The sequence below is a fragment of the Mugil cephalus genome, chromosome 5 (assembly GCF_022458985.1).
Source record: "Mugil cephalus isolate CIBA_MC_2020 chromosome 5, CIBA_Mcephalus_1.1, whole genome shotgun sequence".
In the NCBI taxonomy this organism is placed as follows: domain Eukaryota; kingdom Metazoa; phylum Chordata; class Actinopteri; order Mugiliformes; family Mugilidae; genus Mugil; species Mugil cephalus.
Window position 1 is genome coordinate 9,473,614 of NC_061774.1, and position 19,600 is coordinate 9,493,213.

Sequence of the window (19,600 nt, forward strand, 5' to 3'; positions counted from 1 at the left end):
CAGGGATCCAGTTGGAGGAAGCTCAGTGAGATCAGTATGACCTGTCAATAAATATCAATGTCTAATTATTCTTATTAAATATTTTATTCAAAGGAAAAAAAAGACAAAACAAAGAGGAATACAGTTTTTCTAAACACATTACCTCTGAGCCTTCACTTGTCCTCTCATATCTCTCTCTCACACAAATTGTTTAGGAAGTGATGATTGTGTAATCCCGAGCAAAAATTACAACCCATGCTAATCACTTTGGGCCCATCTCCCACACAGATTTACCTCTGATCCAGTACATCTGACATCTCGAACCAATTGTTCCCGTTTTTTTTTTTTTTTTTTTAGTTTTTTTTTTTGGATTTCCTGAAGCATGCAAGACAGGACAAAAGTCTGGCAGCTTGGAGTAGACTGCGAGACAGATGACAATGGTCTGAAAATGCAAAGAGAAAAGAGAAAAAGAGTGAGAGGGATTCGAGGCTGGACTGCAGCTGTGTGTCCTCACGTTCAACTCCCAAATAGATCCAGATTAGTAACACTACAGCTGAGCCAAGACCTGCTCCTACTGACACGAGATAAGTAAACTGGGGTTTACATTCACACAAGACCTGTAGGAACAAAATGCAGAGGATGGCAACACATTAACACCACATAATGCTGTAATGCACTGTAACAGGGGACCAAATGAGTAAAATCATGATAATAATATGTCATTATATAAGTTTTTTTTATATAAGTTCTTTACAAAATTGCTAACTGCATCTACAATATACATATATTTGTTGCTGTTGAACAATATTTTAAATGCATTGTATGAGCTTAGTATCCCATCAATCAAAAAAAGTTAACCCAACAATTGTCCAAAAAACTAATTAATTATTAATTACTTACTAATTTACGTAAACAGAGCTTAAAGAGTAACTTAATGCATCCAGAAGTCCAGTGGTTTAACTCCCCACCTTGTTGCCATTACATGAATATTTTTCTTTCATGTTGCCCATCATGTCAAGGCTGTATCTCCTCCAGCTCCCGTGCTGCGTACACTATTTGTGTTGCCATCACTCGCCCCCTCTCTCTTCTCATGCAGGGGCCCTGGAGCCAGAAGGTGTTGTTGAATTATGAGCCTGTGACTTGGCAGGGTGTTGAACGACTGTCAACTTAAAGAGCACCGGTTCACCAGCCCTGCTGCAGAAACGAAGCAACTCGCTTCAGCAGCCGAGTCACCCACAACAAACACCCCAAGGACACATGGAAACCAGGGGATTTAACCTGTGATTAGGTCCAATAATGCTTTTATTTCCTTTTTTACTTTGCACATGTATTTGCACAATGTGTGATGGCGTTTTTGCATCTGACAGTTGACTAGCAGAGTTTTCTAGTATGACAGGGAGCTGCAAGAGCTTTGCTCAAGGTATCATGGTAGTGATTCGAATGCTCAGAAATATAAAGCTGCTTTCATATATAAATATGATTGATCAATTAGAACAACTACTTCAAGAGCATAATATTTGCAGTCTATATTATATTACAGCAATATTTTTTGCAGTTTCCCAATTTGGGATGTGTGGCTACGTTAGGTAATTTCAATGAGTATTTCTCAATCGTAGTTTTAACCAGTAGCTGAGTTTGGAAGATAACTGCAGCCCCTGTCCTCACATTACATGTACACCTGGTAAGAGACAAAAGAAGTGGAGGCTGTGAGCCTGCACACTATTTCCCATCTAAATCATATCTGTCACTTCCTGTACAAGCAACAAAAATATGGAAACAGTGACTGTGTTAAGGCCCCATAAACAGTGTGAACCTGCTGCCAATAAATCAGAGACCTGGCAGCTCTGTAAAAATGGACTCCACCTGACCTTTCCTTTTCATTGCCGCCCTCCACACCGGAGCTGCCGCTGCCGATGGAGCTTTTCAGCACACAATAAGTAGAGGAACAAGTAGCAGTCGTGCATGTTGCCAGAAACCGATACGATCTAATCCTGCCCCGAATAACAGAGAAGTAAACAAGACACAAACAAGCTGAAGGCGGAGGTGGCGTGTTATAGTTTGTCGTCACTAAGCTGCGCTGTTTCTTTTAAAGAGTTGCCCAGACACCATGTGACAGACAGACAGACGGAGGGTTGAGTCGTGACTCATACAGTCTGCAGCCACCAAACATGATGAAGGTTTAAAAATACACAGGGACAAGCTAGAGGTGATGACTTACTCCACACTCAGCTCTTTATGTCCTCCAACTCAAGATTTTCCTCTCTCTGTCCTCTTTAGCCGAGGAAACAAGTCCAACAACGTCACTCAAATCTAACATTGTGTAAAGTCAGCGTTAGGAGCTGTCTCTCCAGCCTGAGGGTCCATCACCTGATACTCTCCCAAAGAGCTGCAAACGGAGACAGATTCAACAGGGTCAAGGCAGAAATGCGGCACGGGTGCGCAGAGTGGATGAATAAAAGACAATCTGGGTGTGAACGCTCATAATTCCGCGACCAGCCTCAGATTTTTGTGGTGCCTTTGCGTTTGTGGAGATGTAAAGCTTCCAGCAGCCGTCCAGGCATGTGCAACATATTTGCGGCGCCCCACATGGTAAATGGCGCATGGGAGTGAGGCCAGGTACCTTAATCCCCATCACCCTTGGGATTCCCCACCAAGAGATCCCATTAGTGAGGATAAAAGCTGTAATGTAGTCCGGAGAGGCTCGGTGGACTTGTGGTGTGCTGCAACCCCCACAGGCCAGCAGTGACCTCCATCTGATCCCTCACTAACTGGAATTACAGCTACGGCTCCAGCAGGCAGTGTAAAAGAGCAATGAACTGTAAAACATTTTGATGTCTTAATGAACAACATACACACAGAAACAAGTCCAATAAAGGGCACCAATAAATTCGAAAAGAGCAGCAGTTTGCAGATACCATAGAAACTGCCTCAAACACTTTAAGGCTTGCAGTGCGACCAGAGGAAAAACTTGGAAAGCTAAAGCTGCTTGTTTGGAAGGATGCAGTGGTGTTGTGAAGCTGGCAAGAGTTCTGTGTGTTTACCATGTGTTTTTAATGAAGAAAACTGAGCTTTCGTCATTAAAAAAAAGCTGATTTTAAACTGAGGAATCTGAGTTAAACTCGTTCACATTCTTCTCAGACATACAGTAACAGCCCATAGCCCTGGGTCAGCATCTGGTGTCACTGAGCAATAATCACACACAATGTGAACACATGAAATAATTCAAAGACTAGATCCGGAGATCAGGAAATTTATTCACTTTAATGATGTCTGGAGAGCGATCAGAGCGGGTGTTGGAGCGTGAAAGTGAAGAAATCTGAGACACCTGAACCTAAAGTGCAACCTTGGTGCTGAACGTAAACGAGGATGAAAAGAAAGCGGCCGCGTTGAAGCAAGTGCAGATCGATTCTCATGATTGCCAGATTATAAATGATTTTAATGGCTGTTAAGTATAATCAGCAGGAAGAGGCTGGATGCACTAAAGGCAGTGATCGAATGATTGCAGGTACACAAACCAAAGAGCAATCAGCAGGAGGGTTGTGTGTAACAAGTCTGAATTACTCTGGATTTGTTTTGACCTCGACTCTGGAAGTGATTACATGAGCATGTCTCCCCTCGTAGTTTGTGTTTTTCATTTTAAATCAAATAAAGGAAGAAAGTTTGGTCGGACGCCAATGCCCTCAAATGACCACTCGTCTTAACCAAACAATGAGCGAACCTTCTCTGGAGCCAAGAAGAACAGAAACATGTTGTTGGGAGGAAAAGATGTGTGATGTCCATGAATCATCTGGGAGCTATGTGAGCAGCAGAAGTTAACGTAACTATCATTGTTTTATCATCACATTCTCATGTTTAATACTCGATCAATGCTCGCGTAGGAAAGTCAGGAGCTTTGCACTACTTCTTCTTTTTCATTTCTTCGTATAAATCAGACACAAATATACACATTTAGGAGCTCAGGATGCAACAACCTTGAATAATATTACCTCATTCTTTAAATGATGGTCTACTTTTTACTACCAATTTCACAGCTGTGCAGTTATTTGTAAGGATAATACGAATAACAAAGCCTCTTACTCAGAATCTGCCGGCCCTCTCTTTGTGCACTGTTATTGTTTCATGTAAAAAGCTCCGATAGTGAGTTTATCTCAAATCCCTCCCTCTAATAGCTTTCTCTTTCTAATGAACAGTTCATAATGATCAGTAGATTATGTATAATTTAAAGGTTGCTCAAATTCTTGGCTTCAAAATAAAAACTTTCAGACCTCATCTTAGTGATTCGAAAGTCCCAGAACCTTTGTCTTTGTGGTTTCTCCTGTTCTTTAACTAATTATTCTTCTTCAACCTGCCTGATCTGCTTTCAACAACAACCGAGAGACTAATAAGTAAGAGTTAGTAATGTTTTTATATAATTAATCTTTCATAGCAAAAATGTGAAGACTGTGAGGTCTGGTTATCTGGGATCAAGAAATGGTCCATTTCGTAGCAGGGAGCTTAAAAAAAGAGTAGGTCTCCATCTTGTGAAGGAGCTCTGCATGTTTTTTTCCCCCTACCTCTCCGTCTCTGGTGCACAAAGCTGATATTGTTGTCAAAGCTTTTTTACAGTGACCCGTTACAAGGAGCCCGGGACCATCTGGTAAAATAAACGGTCAAATAAAAAGCGGCTAACCGACACCGCCCTCGCTTCTGTTGCAGCTCGGCCATGGAAACGCTGAAGCTTCAACTCTTCCCTCTCCTCTACGCGCACCTGGCCAGACGTCCCACATCCCCCCAGCCTTCCTGCCTCCCTTCATTTACCATATGAACCAGTGTCGCTTTCCAATTAAGAGAAGAAACGAGGGTCTGGAGATGAGGAGAGACAGCAGCAGCTTCTGGAGTCAGCATGAAAGCTGCTCATTTGCTGACGTCCTGCTGTGTTAATTCAACCCCTGCATGAGTGTGTATGTTTTCACACTGGCCTAGTGAACTCTTTAATTTCATGCCATCAGAGGACCTCTGGTGTGGACAAATACACTCAAAGGAGCGAACACATGCCACTAAAAACATCAAGTCATTACATTTTTTCAACTTTTTATTCATATAGTACTTACTTCATAGCATTAATACTTCTTTCAATCGATAAAAGGAGTTGTCAGACTTTAATCCTAGAGTTATGCCAACAAAGGATATTTCAAAATATTTTAAGAATTGCAAAACAGAGGCAAAAATGAATGGATAGAAAGAAAAACACACTCCAGAGGGTTATTAAATTGACATTGTATCAGTAGCCTTCAGTCTACTGTGTGTGTTCACAGCTGGTTCTCATAGAACAAAAACCGACTGATAAGAAAATGGTCCAAAGCTGTGCAGCGGGAAAAGAAGGATTTGGAGAGGTATTTTGTGGAGAACAGAAAATAGCACATATATCACAACCTCCTGTTGATCCAGACATATTTATTGTGAATCTATTCCAATCTCCACGTGCATTTAAAGAGAAAGAGACCAGGCTATATCAAATAGAGTTTTCAATGATCCATCCAAGCAAAACCGTGCTCTAAAACTGACAACTAAATGTTGTTTGGCGTGAGAAAGGCTGGCTGTTTCCTGTCTTCATGCTAAGCTAAGCTAAACTAAGCTAACTGCTAACAGCTATGGCGTCACACTGAAGAGCTGTAACAAACTATTTAAGACAACTTATGTGTTTATTTATCAAGATTTCAAACTATTCTTTCAACCTTAAACATCATTCTTAACCTTGAAGGTGATTATAAAAACAATCTCACTTTATTGTCTGTTTATAAGCTGCACTTTTTGGTCATTTGTCAAATACAGCAAATAAATAACCTGGGTACAAATGGTAAATTCAAAGTTAAACTTCTAAGCCAAGACAGAAAAAGAAAACTTTGAAGGGCTCAGAAACATTATGTAAATGCGAACATTTAAAACCTACGCCACTGTGCCACAATGTGAGCTGCAGGCAAAACAGAGGGAAGCTTAAAGCCAACACTCTCTTTCAACCGTGAAAATGTCGCCTTGATGTATTTTTGGTGCTAAAACTGAGAAATCAAACGTCTAAGTTTTATCACATACCAGTCACTGCAAGTTGTAGACAACTTTGGTTTGACTTTGGCGATTAAAAGAAAGGATTGTAGTGAGATAATCAACAACTCGCACACTTTATATCAGGTCAGATTAATATGTGATGCATCATCAGTTTCAGCCTGTAAAACGTGATGAGTTGGATTAAATCGTGACTGAAATTATGTTAAGTTAACCATTATGTGGGGGATTGTTGTTACATGGTGACGCTAATGCTAAATGCGAGCTAACGCAACATTAGTTGCGTGTTTTAGGGGTGTCCAAGCAGAAGTTTCATTTACTACGTTACCCTCCACAGTGGTTCCACTTCTTGTAATATTTTTGTAGGAGAGGCTTCGTGTCCATCCAGTGAGTGCGAGTGGAGGGGTCGGTGAATATTGTCCCATCAGTCAGAGTCAGCTTTTTAAAATAACACCCACAGTCTCGGGGAGTGAGTGTATAAACATATTGTCTAAAATATGTGTTTTCCTCACCCATTCTTGCCAAAACACTCCACTGAAATATGCTTACTGTCATGTACAACCTGTAGTGTTTGAGATGTGTTGCATCCAGTTAAGCCCCGCCCCTCAAATACATCACATTGTTTACAAACCCTGAAGGGGTCTATGCTCTGCTGACTTATTTTTATATCAAACAGAAATGGACGGAGGGCAGACATTTATAAAACACAGACACAAAGTAAGAGAAGCTGTAAAGTCTGATAGTAATAAATGAGCTGACACACACAAATCAGGTTTAGAGATCAATTAATCAATTTCACTATTGTTTTATAAAGCGTCAATGACAGTCTAAACAGACTGGGGACACTTTACATTAAGCATTTCTGGAAACAAGCCAGTACTAAGACGATGGAGGGAAGACGAGAGACACAGAGATAATGACAGATGGTAGATGAATGAGAAAATAGAGGAGACCTGCTCAGTGCGTCATGGGAAGTCTCCCAGCAACCTGGACCTATGGCAGCATAACTAAGCCTTCCTCAACCCAAACTAGGAGCTGGTTCCTATATTTACAATATTTTGATATTGATATATTTGTACAAAGCTAAAATGTGATAAATATGATCTGATTAGTTGATTGACTTTGATTCGCTGTTGTGGATGTTACACTTCTCATCAATATTGACCTTAAAGTCAATGTTAAAAGTTGTTCACCTAACTCTTTTTGTGAAGTTTGAGGACCACCATCAAATGTCCACAAAGCCAGATGCCCCAACTCACACAAAAATCTTGAACCCCAATGTTTTGGGTTTGGTGGGTAAATGCTGCTGCAGACTTTTTTGACTTTGTATTTAACCATCATCTCATCAATTGGTTCCATTATGTGAATCATAAATACATAAAATTATCTTTAAAGAACAATATTTTCAAAAATAAATCAACCCAAAACATAATTAACAAGAAAAACAACAACACTTAACTGATGACCAGTGTAGGCAGCCATTTTGAAACTTGACATGAATGTATCAGTATCAGTATTGAATGCTGGCATGAAGTCACATAACCTGGCAACGTAACCCATCCCTCCTTAAGACTTTCTCACCACATGAAGTGCATAAACTTAAATGAGTGTATCCCCAAAGATACAGACATTTTTTAATAAAGTTCTACCTAAAGTCCGTTATTACAGGTTCTTCTGGACAGTGGTGTTTGTGTTAAAACGTTGCCTCTTTGGCTCTTTCACTGTGATGTTTCTTACCTCTTGCTTATGTAGAGCAGTAACTTGAGCAGCATGTTATTACACTCACAGGCAGCAGGACGCTCAGCTGACCCAGTCAAAGTAAAGCCCTCCATATCAGGAGTGGGCTAAGCAGCGCGTGGACCGTCCTCCAGGGACCACGGACCAGCAGTGAGTGGTGGATGGACTGCAGTCCACCACAGTACACCCAAGAAACCGGCTGCACGTGTGCTTTGAGTCATGCCGACCACAGAGAGCAATTCATCCTGCAGAGGCATCCGTGGATGTGACGGAGTTAAGAGCAGAGATTTCCTCCCTGGGCTCTCGTTTAAGTGCTGTTGATCACCTCTGTGGTCGGCTCCTGTTCAGACTCGGCCCCCAGACTACTCCAGATAAGTGGAAAATGTGAGGAGAGGTAAAATGAACAGGCGGTTCGACACAATAGCAGGTTTGGAGGTACAGTAAGAAAGAAGAGGGTTGACTGCACTTTTCCTAAGGTACACTGCCAGTGTCAACTGGAAACCTGGACTTCTAGCAGAAACACATCAGGGGCAGATTTCTGAGGCAGACGAGGAGAGAGCAGAAAGAAAACACAAAGTCATGACCCAGTTATAACAACACGATGATAACCTCATTTGGATCCAATGACAGCATGTCTTAACAAGCTGTCTACAGATACAGTTTGTTTGTTTGTTTTAAGTGAAATGTTTCTACTAGACCAAACTCAATTTGGGACTATTTAGTTTTTAATTTCACCAGTGAAAACTCACCTTCATAAACACTCTTAGCAGCTTTATAAACGCAGCCATCAGACCGTGACAGGCATCAGTCACCAGGCTCACGGGGGAACACTGCCACCTAGAGGTCACATGAATCCACCTCTCTATAACAGAGTTCAAACACTTTCTTAGCACACATTTGTAGTGATTGCTTACTGATCCTTGACCTGTGATGAGGTTTGTGGTCCCCAGTACAGAACAACCGTCTGTGGCCAAGTGGCTTAGACGAGTCCCCTCCATCACATTTAAATGAACTCTATCTGCTGATGAAGGCCACCACAGCACTCACAGTTCATTTTAACTGTATCACAATGTCATACATTTTACCGTTAATCAGGTTTGAAGTTTGTAATGTGTACATAGTGGAGAACGTGCTTTACTTTTTGTTGTTGGTTACTTACAAACGTACATGATGCATGTGAAAACTGAAGTCTGAATATCTGATGCTTCTAGGGAGCTGTAAATGTACGACTGTCTCACTAGAGGAAACAGTTATAAAATTGTAGATGATAGTCATAAAAAAAACAAAAACATCTCAAAAAATCAAAACCTAAATTGTATAATTTCCAGATTAACAACAGAATATATTCTTTGCGTTTGAAGCTGCTAGAAACTGAAGGCTCCATGGAGCTGAGACCCGCTGGACCTGAAATATTAAGTGAATATATCAATTATTGAACTGACAAGAGAAATTATTCTGATAAAGAAATTAATAAATATTCAAGTTAAAGTTCCAACTACTTACATTTTAATATGTACTCTTAAATGTTTAAAACAATATTCGGAATAGCGAATGAATCAAAGGCTTCGTCAATAATGACCGACTCTGAATGTTTGTTGGAGAAACAGTAAATCTGAATCAGCAGAAGTTGCCTTATGTAAAGATTTATTAATTTATAATACAAGCATTTATGTAGACCACATTGCATTTTAGTTTTTACATTTATTCATACTGAGCTAAACTTCATAGCAGTGACACTGATTGACAAAAACACAAACCAAAGGACACTCGATGGAAGGAATCAAAAGGTTTCCGACTGTTTCTGAAGAAACCACAAACCATCAACACTCCCAGTGCACCACCTAATTTTTTTTAAGACCACATGCCCTCAACTAGTCCTCATTCAGTATGCCACGTGCATCACACACCCTCACTCGCACACACAAACGCACCCACACTAAAATTCAACACATACCTATACACAAGATAAAAATTGATATATTTAAATTTCAATATTAATGATATTACTGAATTCCACGATAAAAGGCAAACGAGAAGTAACGACAGCATCCAAATGAAAAAAGGAGGTGAAACACCGCCAAAACTTTCCTTTTTTTTTTAACTCTTCATCCAACGGGAGGATCTCTCCCTCTGCCTCGTTTTCAGTGTCCGTGAGAGGAGGGTCTCACGCCTCCCATTTCAAACTTGTCTTGCGTCTGCGTTTAACTGGCCCGCTGCGTCGACAGTCTAATCGATAAAGTCTCCGCCAGACAAACAGCCGGTGGCGACGTCCTTTTCCTCGCTGCTCCTGTTTTTCTCATGGACCCTCAGGTGTTTGACTCTCCCTGATAAAAGTTTTCCATTGGTCCACAGCCAGGAACAAACTGCTGCAGGTAATCGGTCCAGGCCAAACAGTCCAGTTAGTGAGGCAGAGATAGTCTATGAGGAGGATGGCACATTTTCTACCACATAGGGAATATTAAGGTCAGTTCATCTGACCCAAAAACAAACAAACAAAAAAAAGCCATGAGGAAGGGGAGGTGAAACACAATAAACACTTCAGAATTAAACTGGTTAAGTGCAATGAGAGGGTTAACACCATTCAGTAAGACCTAGGGAAACATCCATGTGACTAGTAGGGAAGGGTTAAAGTCCCACACATCCTTTATAGCACTTCTGTGTCCATGAAGAAGAGCGACGAGTTCCTGGGTCTTCATCTCTACATGTGACAGCTCTTGAAAACGTCTCCAGAGACAAAGAGATCCGCACCGCGCGGATCCAGTATTGTTCAAAGTCGTGGTCTAACTACGACTGGGTTGACAGAGTAAAGGTTCGGGGGCAGAAAAGTGAACACATATTGGCACAAAAGAAAAACCCCTCAGATTGGACAAAAGTTCAACCGAAGTGAGCGATGGCCACAAACGGACTTCCAATTTATTCCAGGTCCACAGCTGACGGGATGACAGGCGGGAGAGAACGGAGAGGGGGCGATTGCATGTTTAATATGTGTGTTATGTTTGTGGGTGTAAGGTTAGGGTGGGGGAGGGGGGGAGGGGTCTTTTCTTTACAAGAGGAGGCAGCAATTACTCTCTGTGGTTTTTTCTCTGTTCCTTTGACCTACAGAGAGAAGAGAAGACGGCAGAGAGAGGAGACAAAAACGACCTGAGGTTAGCAACAGGAAGTACAAAGGCCCCCGCATGAAGTACCAGAGACACACTCGCTCTTCTATGTTACTCAGACGAATGAGTCGAGAGGAGGAACGCAACATTTTTCACTGAAAACAAAGAAAAGCTCCTCACCATGAGAGTTGGGCTCTGGAAGAGTCTCTCTGGCGACCAGGTGCATGACGGTCGTCCGGCCCGGTGGCAGCTTTAGAGCTTCAGACACGAAAATACACATCACGATGGATTAATATTCAGTTTGTTGGGTACACGAGAGAAAAAAACGTTTTCTAATATGATGGTCCTGCACGAAATCTTAGCTTCATGAACGTCATGATATTCAGCCTTTACTTAAAATAAAAGAGAGCTTTTGATTCAACTCTGTAATTATGTAATTGTTCTAATTTATTTCACTGTAATAAAGTCACACATTGATGCTGTCTTATTTGTCTGTTCTAAAAACCTTTACATTTTTACATACATGTTTACATTTTACCACTGCTGCAATAAAAAAACAATATATATATTTTTTTATTTGATCATTTTATTTTCAATATTTTTTTTAGTTTTGCGCATGCTCCACGACTGCTGCGTTGCCGTGTGACCCCAGAACAAAAACATCCAAGAAAGCCGGTCGCAGAAGAAGACGAAGGTAAACAGAGCTGGTAGAAGAACCATCTGAGGGATAGCACCATCTTATCTGCACCAGAAGTAGCGCAAACATTACATACGAGATTAAAAAGAAAGTTGAACTATTATCCGACTGGTTGTTGTTTAAATGCCAGTCTGCCGCATGAACGACTCTCGTTTATTATATGACGTAATAGGTCAACCACAAAATGGTCCGTATTAACATGGCATTAACCCGCTGAAAAGACACATATCGCCACCTAGTGTGGAGGAGGAGGAGGACATGTTCCCGCCAGTTATTCGATTTTCTCCGCTGCATGTAAACTGGGACAAGGACTGTAGTCAGAAATTTGAATTTCGAGCACAGTTTGATTAAGCTCTGCATGTAAACGCACTGATTGTATAATGAAAATAAAGGGCATTCTATCCTTTTCTATTATACTTGGTGACTTTCTCCTCGTGAAAGACCCTGCTGCTAAGTCCTGGCATTAACATGTATCCTGAGTGACCTGATCACAACGGGCGGCTTAAAAGTAAAGGCGTGAACCAGATGAACTGAGGATACATTTGAGAACAGAACCTGCAGAAGAGATCTGGAGGTTTCCGTCAGTTTCAGTCTGATAAATGAATATAAATAAGAACCAATAAATAATGTTATTGCATACGAGTATGTGTTTTAATACCGGGTCTGAATATGAAATAAAACTAAAATAAAAGTAACTGGACATATTTGATGTTTCTTGAAGACATGTCACCACTCATCTATAGGAAAACATCAACACTGAAGAAGTTCAGGTGCCTTTGTTTTTATTTATTCCATGACTTGGATGGTGGTGAGAGATGAGAGACTGCAAGACCAAACTATTATTCTAAAAATACTGTTGTGGTTTAATAAACATCTGAAGGAATAATCTTTGGACACACTGGATAAGAACAGATGCTGACTGGGATTGTGAGGACAGTAGCACAGACTACTCTCAACCACATTTTGACATCACCTGCAGTTTGTTTACAACTGGGCTCTACGCTACTTCCTGTCCCTCCTTAGGTCCACAATGCCAGACGAATTACCCTCTCACTCACTGCAGCTTCCCTCTTAACACCGAACCAGCCCGTCTGACAGTAAATCTTGTGCCAGGTACAGGTTGGAAAGCCCACGAGGTTGACGGATAAGGGAGATTAAAATAATTAAATTAGTTGTTCGACTCTTTTCATTTGCTGCTTCCACCGCTTTGTTTTGACTCAACTGCTATTGTGTTCAAACTGCTTGATTACAGGAAGACTCTTACAACACCAGGAGATTTGTCCATTTTGTCAGACCAGACATATACGAAGCTTTGTAAGAGCTGAGAGTGTATCAGTGTCCGCCATGCATTGATAATATTACCTAATGAAATCCTGTAGTTGTGCCTGTGGCTGTTTATCTCAGTTATTAAATCAAACACACCCAGCAATCCTGTGACAAACACCTGCTTGTGATACTCAGCAGAGCTTTGTGAGTGTTACTATGTGGAGGCGTCTTACCTCCCAGGGTAACGTTGCCGTGAAGGAAGCGTCCCTGAAAGATGAGGCGCAGTATACTGGGACTGCTCACCTGCTCTTCCTCCCATCCTAGAGACACACGAAAAATAAATGTATGACTTCCTACTAAGCTGACAATGGAGTTCAAAAAATGAAATAAAAGTAAATATATGAGCCTGTCGTATTTTATCTACACACTGATAAGATTACTCCGATATATGTACACTGGTAATAGCATAAGCAATAACAAATAGAGGTTTTGATTACATACATGTAGCAGCACATCTTTGGACACACAATCCCGTCCATTAAGATTGACTCCGATGAGTATTTTGTGTCTAAAAAAACACTGTAAACTGAATCACATATAACGTACCTGCAGGCCAGTTGTCAAACACATGCTTGGCGATGTCTGTGGCCGAGTCGTTCGGGGAGAAAGTGAAGTCTTGCGTTTTGCCACTGACCAGGATGAGGCGGAGGTGCACCTAAAACGACAAACGGAAACGTCTAAACCACTGTCCGCAGAAATGTCGCTACAGGCAACAGAAACTTCCCTTAAAATTCTCCCTAATTAGTCGCGGTGAAATCCCACCGCTTCCTCTAACCTCCTCAGACATGGGGTGACCTTCAGAGGGCTGTGAAGAGACAGGCATTCCAGTCTAATTAGATTTATCCAGACCAGATCTCCACCCTTTGACTGGGCAACTTCATTCACAGAGGGCTTACACTGAAGTGAGCCCCTGTTGCTAGAGACAACAACAGATAAGGGTGGGGCTGAGGGGGAGAACACTGGCCCTTTAGTTCCAGGGTGCTGCCGCTCCGCTCCGGGCTGTCGGCCTAATGCGATAACCCCAGGTGTCCCAGACAGCTCTGGGCCATGTTATTAAATTTACATGGCTAGCGCGTAGCCCCAAGGGGGACTATGTATTAGTGTGTGTGTGTGTGTGGGGAGGGTCTTTAACAGCGGGGCTCCCTCTGAATTTTGTGTCCTCCAGGCAGCTACACAAACCAATCTGTTAGTGCCAATAAAGACTGGACTTCTTGTCCAACATGCCTATAAAGTTGAAATGTTACCATAATGTCGAGATACAAATACCACAGACCGTTAATATATTTTAAAATATTTATTTACTGCAAAACATAGAAATAAAACACCTTCATGTGGCCTAACACTCACATTCAGTCTAATTTATTTATTTATTAAATATTAAATTAATTTATTATTTATGTGTCAATTTATGCTTTTTTTTTTCGTTGTGATTGTAGGATTGTATTAAACAGACTAATTATTTTACATTCTGTTGTCATTTTTGTCTCATTTTATATTTGTTCGATTTCATTTTACTGTGATTTATGTTTTGTATTTAATAACTAAAAAAGAATTGGTCCTGATCATGAAAACAAAACACGTTTTCGGACCAAACAATTGAAAAATCCTGACCTCCAAACAAAGTGAGGCATGAAATTTGTAAAGACATTTTAAATTTAAGATAATCAGAGATTACACCAAGTAAAACAACATTTTACACTTAAGGAAATCCACTACAAACCATAAATATACAGTCACTTTCAAGTTCATTAGGTAAACTATTGGAAACAAACACATTTTAATATGACAGTCCTGCACTAAATCACATTCATGGCTGTTGAAACGGACGGATGGAAGGTGGCAAATGAACTGTATGAGGAATTAGGAGGAGTTTGTGTAGTTTGTGGTGTTGTTAAACTGATTGAATTGACCACGTTCATTATGTAGCCTTCAAAATAATAGAAACATGTGCGGGTACGACAAAATACAGTTCAACAGAGCCACGGGCTGTTAAAATGAAAACAAAGTTGAATCAACAGCTACTACAAGCTTCATGAATAGAGGATGTAGTCAGGATTATTTAAAAAGTCAATGTTGGGCTGAGTCACAGTACCAAAATGGATGTGTGTGTATGTGTCATATACACACACACATACACACACAGGAGTTCATCTGTATAAATATGTTTTATTTCCTGCTGTCACACACATTACACAACTACTTGTGATATTTTTAATGTTTGCAGTCTCTCTATGTATGCTCCTTGTCAAAGATGCAAAGCAGCACATAATTATAGCCTTAAGTTCTCTTAAGTCCACCTATTTTATTAGTCCATGGTCATAACTGCATGAATCAAATTATTGATCGACTGTAGTCTTCAGTTTTCTATTTTTTTCTGGTCCATATTAATCCATTATCTCAAATCAATCACGTGCTACTCAAATATCCCCATGTACTAAATCTTTGTGCTGAACTCTGGAGTGAAAACTGACAGATGGGAGTACTTGTCTCTGACATTTGGCCTTCTTAAAAAGGTGGAAAATTAACTTTCCTCGGTTCACAAATCACAGAGGACAGAACAAAGAGACTTAACCATGAGGTGTGACGTCAGGAAGGGACAACCCCACTCTCTGATCTGTTTACAAATACAATCCCCCCTTTGGTGGTCCTCTGGCATCCCCTCCCCCTCCTATGAACTGAATAACCTCAATGTGGGGTTACATACCCATGTCATCATTGACAAGCTTTGTCCCCATTCCTTTCATCCCCAACCAAATAAAAACAGCCAAATCTGCCTTGGTAACCGTGGCAACATTCTGCTTCAAACCCATCCTTGAGGTTCTCCAATCAAAATAAAGATATTAAAGCTATCAATCGGTGTTATGACTAACGTTTGAAAGGTTAACATGACCACCAATGGCTTATCCGTTTTTGATTTTGGTCAAGTTTCCTAAAAACATAGTCAACCACAAGCCAATGCCTCGGGGTAGCTGCCAAGAGAGATGATCCTTTAAATCCCACTCTGCCTTGCTGTGGGTTTTTACCTGATGTAGGCTTCCTAGACAAAACGTTGGATGAGGATTTTGTTTACATATAATCTAAAACAATGGTCTGACGGGAAGGACGTGTGCCGTAAACAGAAACGTGCTTATGTTCAATGGCGGCAGATACGTAGCTTTACTTATTGTTTTAATCAAGTGACTGGTTCATGATTGATTTGAAATAATAGAAGAATAAAAACAAAAAAAAGCTCAATGTAATCTCCCCAACAACATAGATTTAAATATAAAAATGATATAATGAAAGAGAGCAAAGACAAAAATATTTACAATGGGAAGAGTTGATCAGAATCTGTATATTTTTTTAAAAAAAAGAAAAAAAAAAAAAGCAGTTGGTTATTAAATTGACTACACAACATCCCTTAACATCACAAAACGTTTCTGGCATTAGCACTAAAACACCTGAATGTTTAATTACACAGGTTAAAATAATGCTTCTTAACATCTTTGATAATTGATTAAAAATAATTTATGGCTTCATAAGTAGAAATGTCTGCCAGCTTTTCTTAGAAAAATGTCAAGATCACTTGCACCAGCTGCATAGCATAACATCAACTACAGTTTCTGTTATGGGTCTAAATAAGTGCTGCTCATTCCTGTGGTTGAGGGGGGGGAAGTAAAAGGGTACAATCAATTGGCATCTAACCCTTCAAAGGAAAGTAGGGCAACGTTTTAACTGAGATTAGACAGATGGCATTCACAGGAACAGCAGTCACTATCCCAGTTAAGTGTTTGTGGACATTGGCTAATCCATAACCAACCCCCACCCCCAAACCAAAACACCTCAATTATTTTAACTTAAGGCAAACCGTTTCTATAATGTCTTTAACCCCAGAATGATCAACAATTAATTGTCAACTACATGTTGGAACACACATGCCATTAGACGACAGAGATGACCGTTTTAGCCCTGTGTTGTTGTTCTTGTTAAATGACTAAAGGAGGGTGTTACTCACCATATCAAGGTCCCTCTGGGTGGTCATGGCTCAGCGAGGAGGAAGTCCGTGGACGTGGAGCAGAGAGGACAGGACTGGTGTGCTTCAGCTGCTGGGGACGGGGCCAGAGCCCTGACACAGACAACAGCAACACTGTGAGGCTGGTTCCCACAGCCTGGCACCACAGCTGCACAGCACACTATTATCCACAGAGCTAGCCTGTCACTAAAGCCACAGCTAACCTCACAACAACATCAATACAGCACCACGCCTCTAAAGGATCGATTAGTGACATAACCCCGTATTAGCAGTGAGCAAACCAACTTATTCCATCGCGATTAAGGCAATTGCAATATCAAACTCAGGTTCTCAGGCAACGGCAGTGGCGAGCTAAGTGGCTAAGTCAGATTCCTGCACTTAGCCTTGCACTTAGCCCTGCACTGAGCTAGCGGGCTAGCGATTCTTATTCACCCAAGTTAAATTCAGTCATCTCAGCTAAGCGGCTTGATTGGGCAATTATATTTTTGACGTTGTGGAGCAGCTGAAATATGCATCTCATCCGAGCACACCAATTAGCACCGAGCTTCGCCATGATATATGTCGAAAACGAGTCCTGCGAAAGGAGCAGAGCTGCGCTATCTTTAGCATTAGCTCCTGTGTTTTCTTAGCCTGTTTCGCTGCCTCTGGCTAGCTGGCTAACTAAATGTGCAACAGCGATTTTTTCGCGTCGACCTTACCTGCATCTGATGAACACGATGGAATTTTGCATTCAGTTGAGTTGACGAATCAACAGGGATCGATTTTCGTGAGGAAATTATCGAGTGCAGATAGGTATCGTTATGGTTGACTGTGGGTATCGAAGGCTAATGGACGGGAAGACACCGGATGTCAGCTGGTTGTAAACACAGACACGACCGCAAAGACCTTTGGGAGTTGAAGTCTGGGACGAAGAACGCCTGTTCCGTAACATTATCTCCGTAAAAAAAATAAAAAAGGAAAAAATAATGATAATAATTATATATTTCTGGAATAATTCTTCTTCTGGTGGCACGGCTTTAAGTGTTAGCCGTAACTACGAACTTGTTAATTCATATATTTACCGAACTATTGAACAAGCAGACCGCAGGAATTCAGGAATTTCTCAAAAGATGTAATGCTCTAACAAAACATTATAGTGGTACAAAGATAGAATTACATCCCAAACGTCAGTTTAACAGGCATAAGTAGTCCCAGCGCTAAAGATTAATGTAATGAATCTATCACTTAGTTGCTCAGTTACCATGAAGATCATCGCCATGACAACTGAGAAAAGACAAAAGGTTGTTTAGTAAAAGCTTAAAGTTTAGGAACCACGATGTAGCAAGATTTGACATTACAGACATTTTCTTCTTATTATTTGTTTATGTTGACTATGTTTAACCACTTCCACATAACGGAAAGGAACACTTGTAAAAAAAGAAATATTGGCAAACAAAGCTTTAGATGAGAGTAAACACAGAAAGTCAACTGACGAACCAGTTGTGAATGTTGAATTTGAATGTATTTACTCTGTCTTATGGCGCCACATTTCTTAACTTGAGGACAGAAGAAATGGAAACTTCTGAAGGTTGTGGAGTCAGTCAGCCTTTGTGTGGTAGGTCAGTCAAAATCAAGAAAATAGTGTCTAACAAAGCAGCTGTCACGCAAGCAGCAAACAGAGACATTATTTATACAAACACAGCTCGGCAACTGTAGATAAAAAGGATTTAAATAAATTCAAGAAATACAGCAAGCCACTGAATACATACTATCCATTATCATTATCACACAGGGCAGTTTTGATGGACAACCCAGCGTTTTATATTATAGTCGATTAAACTAACAGCACCCAACATTGCCTTTTTAAAGACATTTGTGGTTTAAAGTCACTGTCTGAAGTGGTGACACATAGATATCCTTTCACTTGATGTCTTTCTTGCTGATGCACCACCATCTTTAGTTTAAAATTCCTTTTCTATTTGCAGATTTCAAAAGAACTGTGTCTTCATTTTGTTTGTGTCAGAACCACACATATCAATTCAATAGTACTACAAACCACAGCCTCAGCTGAATCGACGTCTCTCAGTTATTTTTAACAAATGCTGAATACCATAACCTCCATAAAGATGAGATTTAGTACAGTACATTTACTTCAGAGTGGGTTTGCTGATGTGTTTGTCACCCAGATGTAACTGATGTGTGTGACGGTTTCTGTGGCTTTTCTTTAACTGAACCACCCACCAAGAGTGTTCAATTATTCAGTGACAAGTAAGACAGGGTGTGTTTTTGTAAAATAGAGCCAATAGTGAGGCACACAGCCTGCAAGTAGTACTGTTCTACAAAAATTGAAGTCATTACTCAGTTTTTTTTTTAATTTTTATTTATTAGTATGCAGTTAACAATATCAAACCATAAAACGCCACAACATTAAGCAGATTTACCGCATGTCTACTTCATTTTATTTCAGATATATTTGGTACTTCTACAACAACAACACCGAAAAAAGTCTAGTATGAAATTATTTACTACTACCAGATTTTCCCCACAGGCTACAACAACAAACTTTGCAGAATCTGGAACCGAAGTAAAACCTACTGACTCCATGTTGACGTTTAAGGAAGAAACGCAGGTGGTTTCTGTTATCTCCAGGTCGACTGGTTGCTATGTCTCCCACATCATTCCTGTGGTCACAAAATGCTGAGGAACACAGTTGTCCAGGTCTCGGAAAGTGTT

At 40.6% G+C, this 19,600-nt stretch overlaps 1 protein-coding gene across 1 annotated transcript; it reads right to left on the reverse strand.

Annotated features, from left to right (window-relative positions):
• Positions 1-9,382: 9,382 nt before the first annotated feature.
• Positions 9,383-17,753, reverse strand: ubl3b (ubiquitin-like 3b). Its single transcript, XM_047585453.1, has 6 exons — positions 17,587-17,753; positions 16,871-16,981; positions 13,423-13,531; positions 13,050-13,136; positions 11,034-11,111; positions 9,383-10,851 (listed from the first exon to the last, which is right to left on the reverse strand). The coding sequence occupies exons 2-6, from the start codon at positions 16,895-16,897 to the stop codon at positions 10,799-10,801; spliced, it is 354 nt and encodes a 117-aa protein (XP_047441409.1). The 5' UTR covers positions 16,898-16,981; positions 17,587-17,753; the 3' UTR covers positions 9,383-10,798.
• Positions 17,754-19,600: the final 1,847 nt, after the last annotated feature.

Bases quoted from the DNA above. Each gene is read 5' to 3' on its own strand.
- ubl3b (XM_047585453.1), bottom strand. From the start codon at position 16,897: ATGACCACCCAGAGGGACCTTGATATG. The intron at 13,137-13,422 runs GTACGTTATATG...GTGTGTCTCTAG, and splicing joins GTTTGACAACTGGCCTGCAG to GATGGGAGGAAGAGCAGGTG. The intron at 11,112-13,049 runs GTAAGACGCCTC...TCGTGTCTGAAG, and splicing joins CGGCAACGTTACCCTGGGAG to CTCTAAAGCTGCCACCGGGC.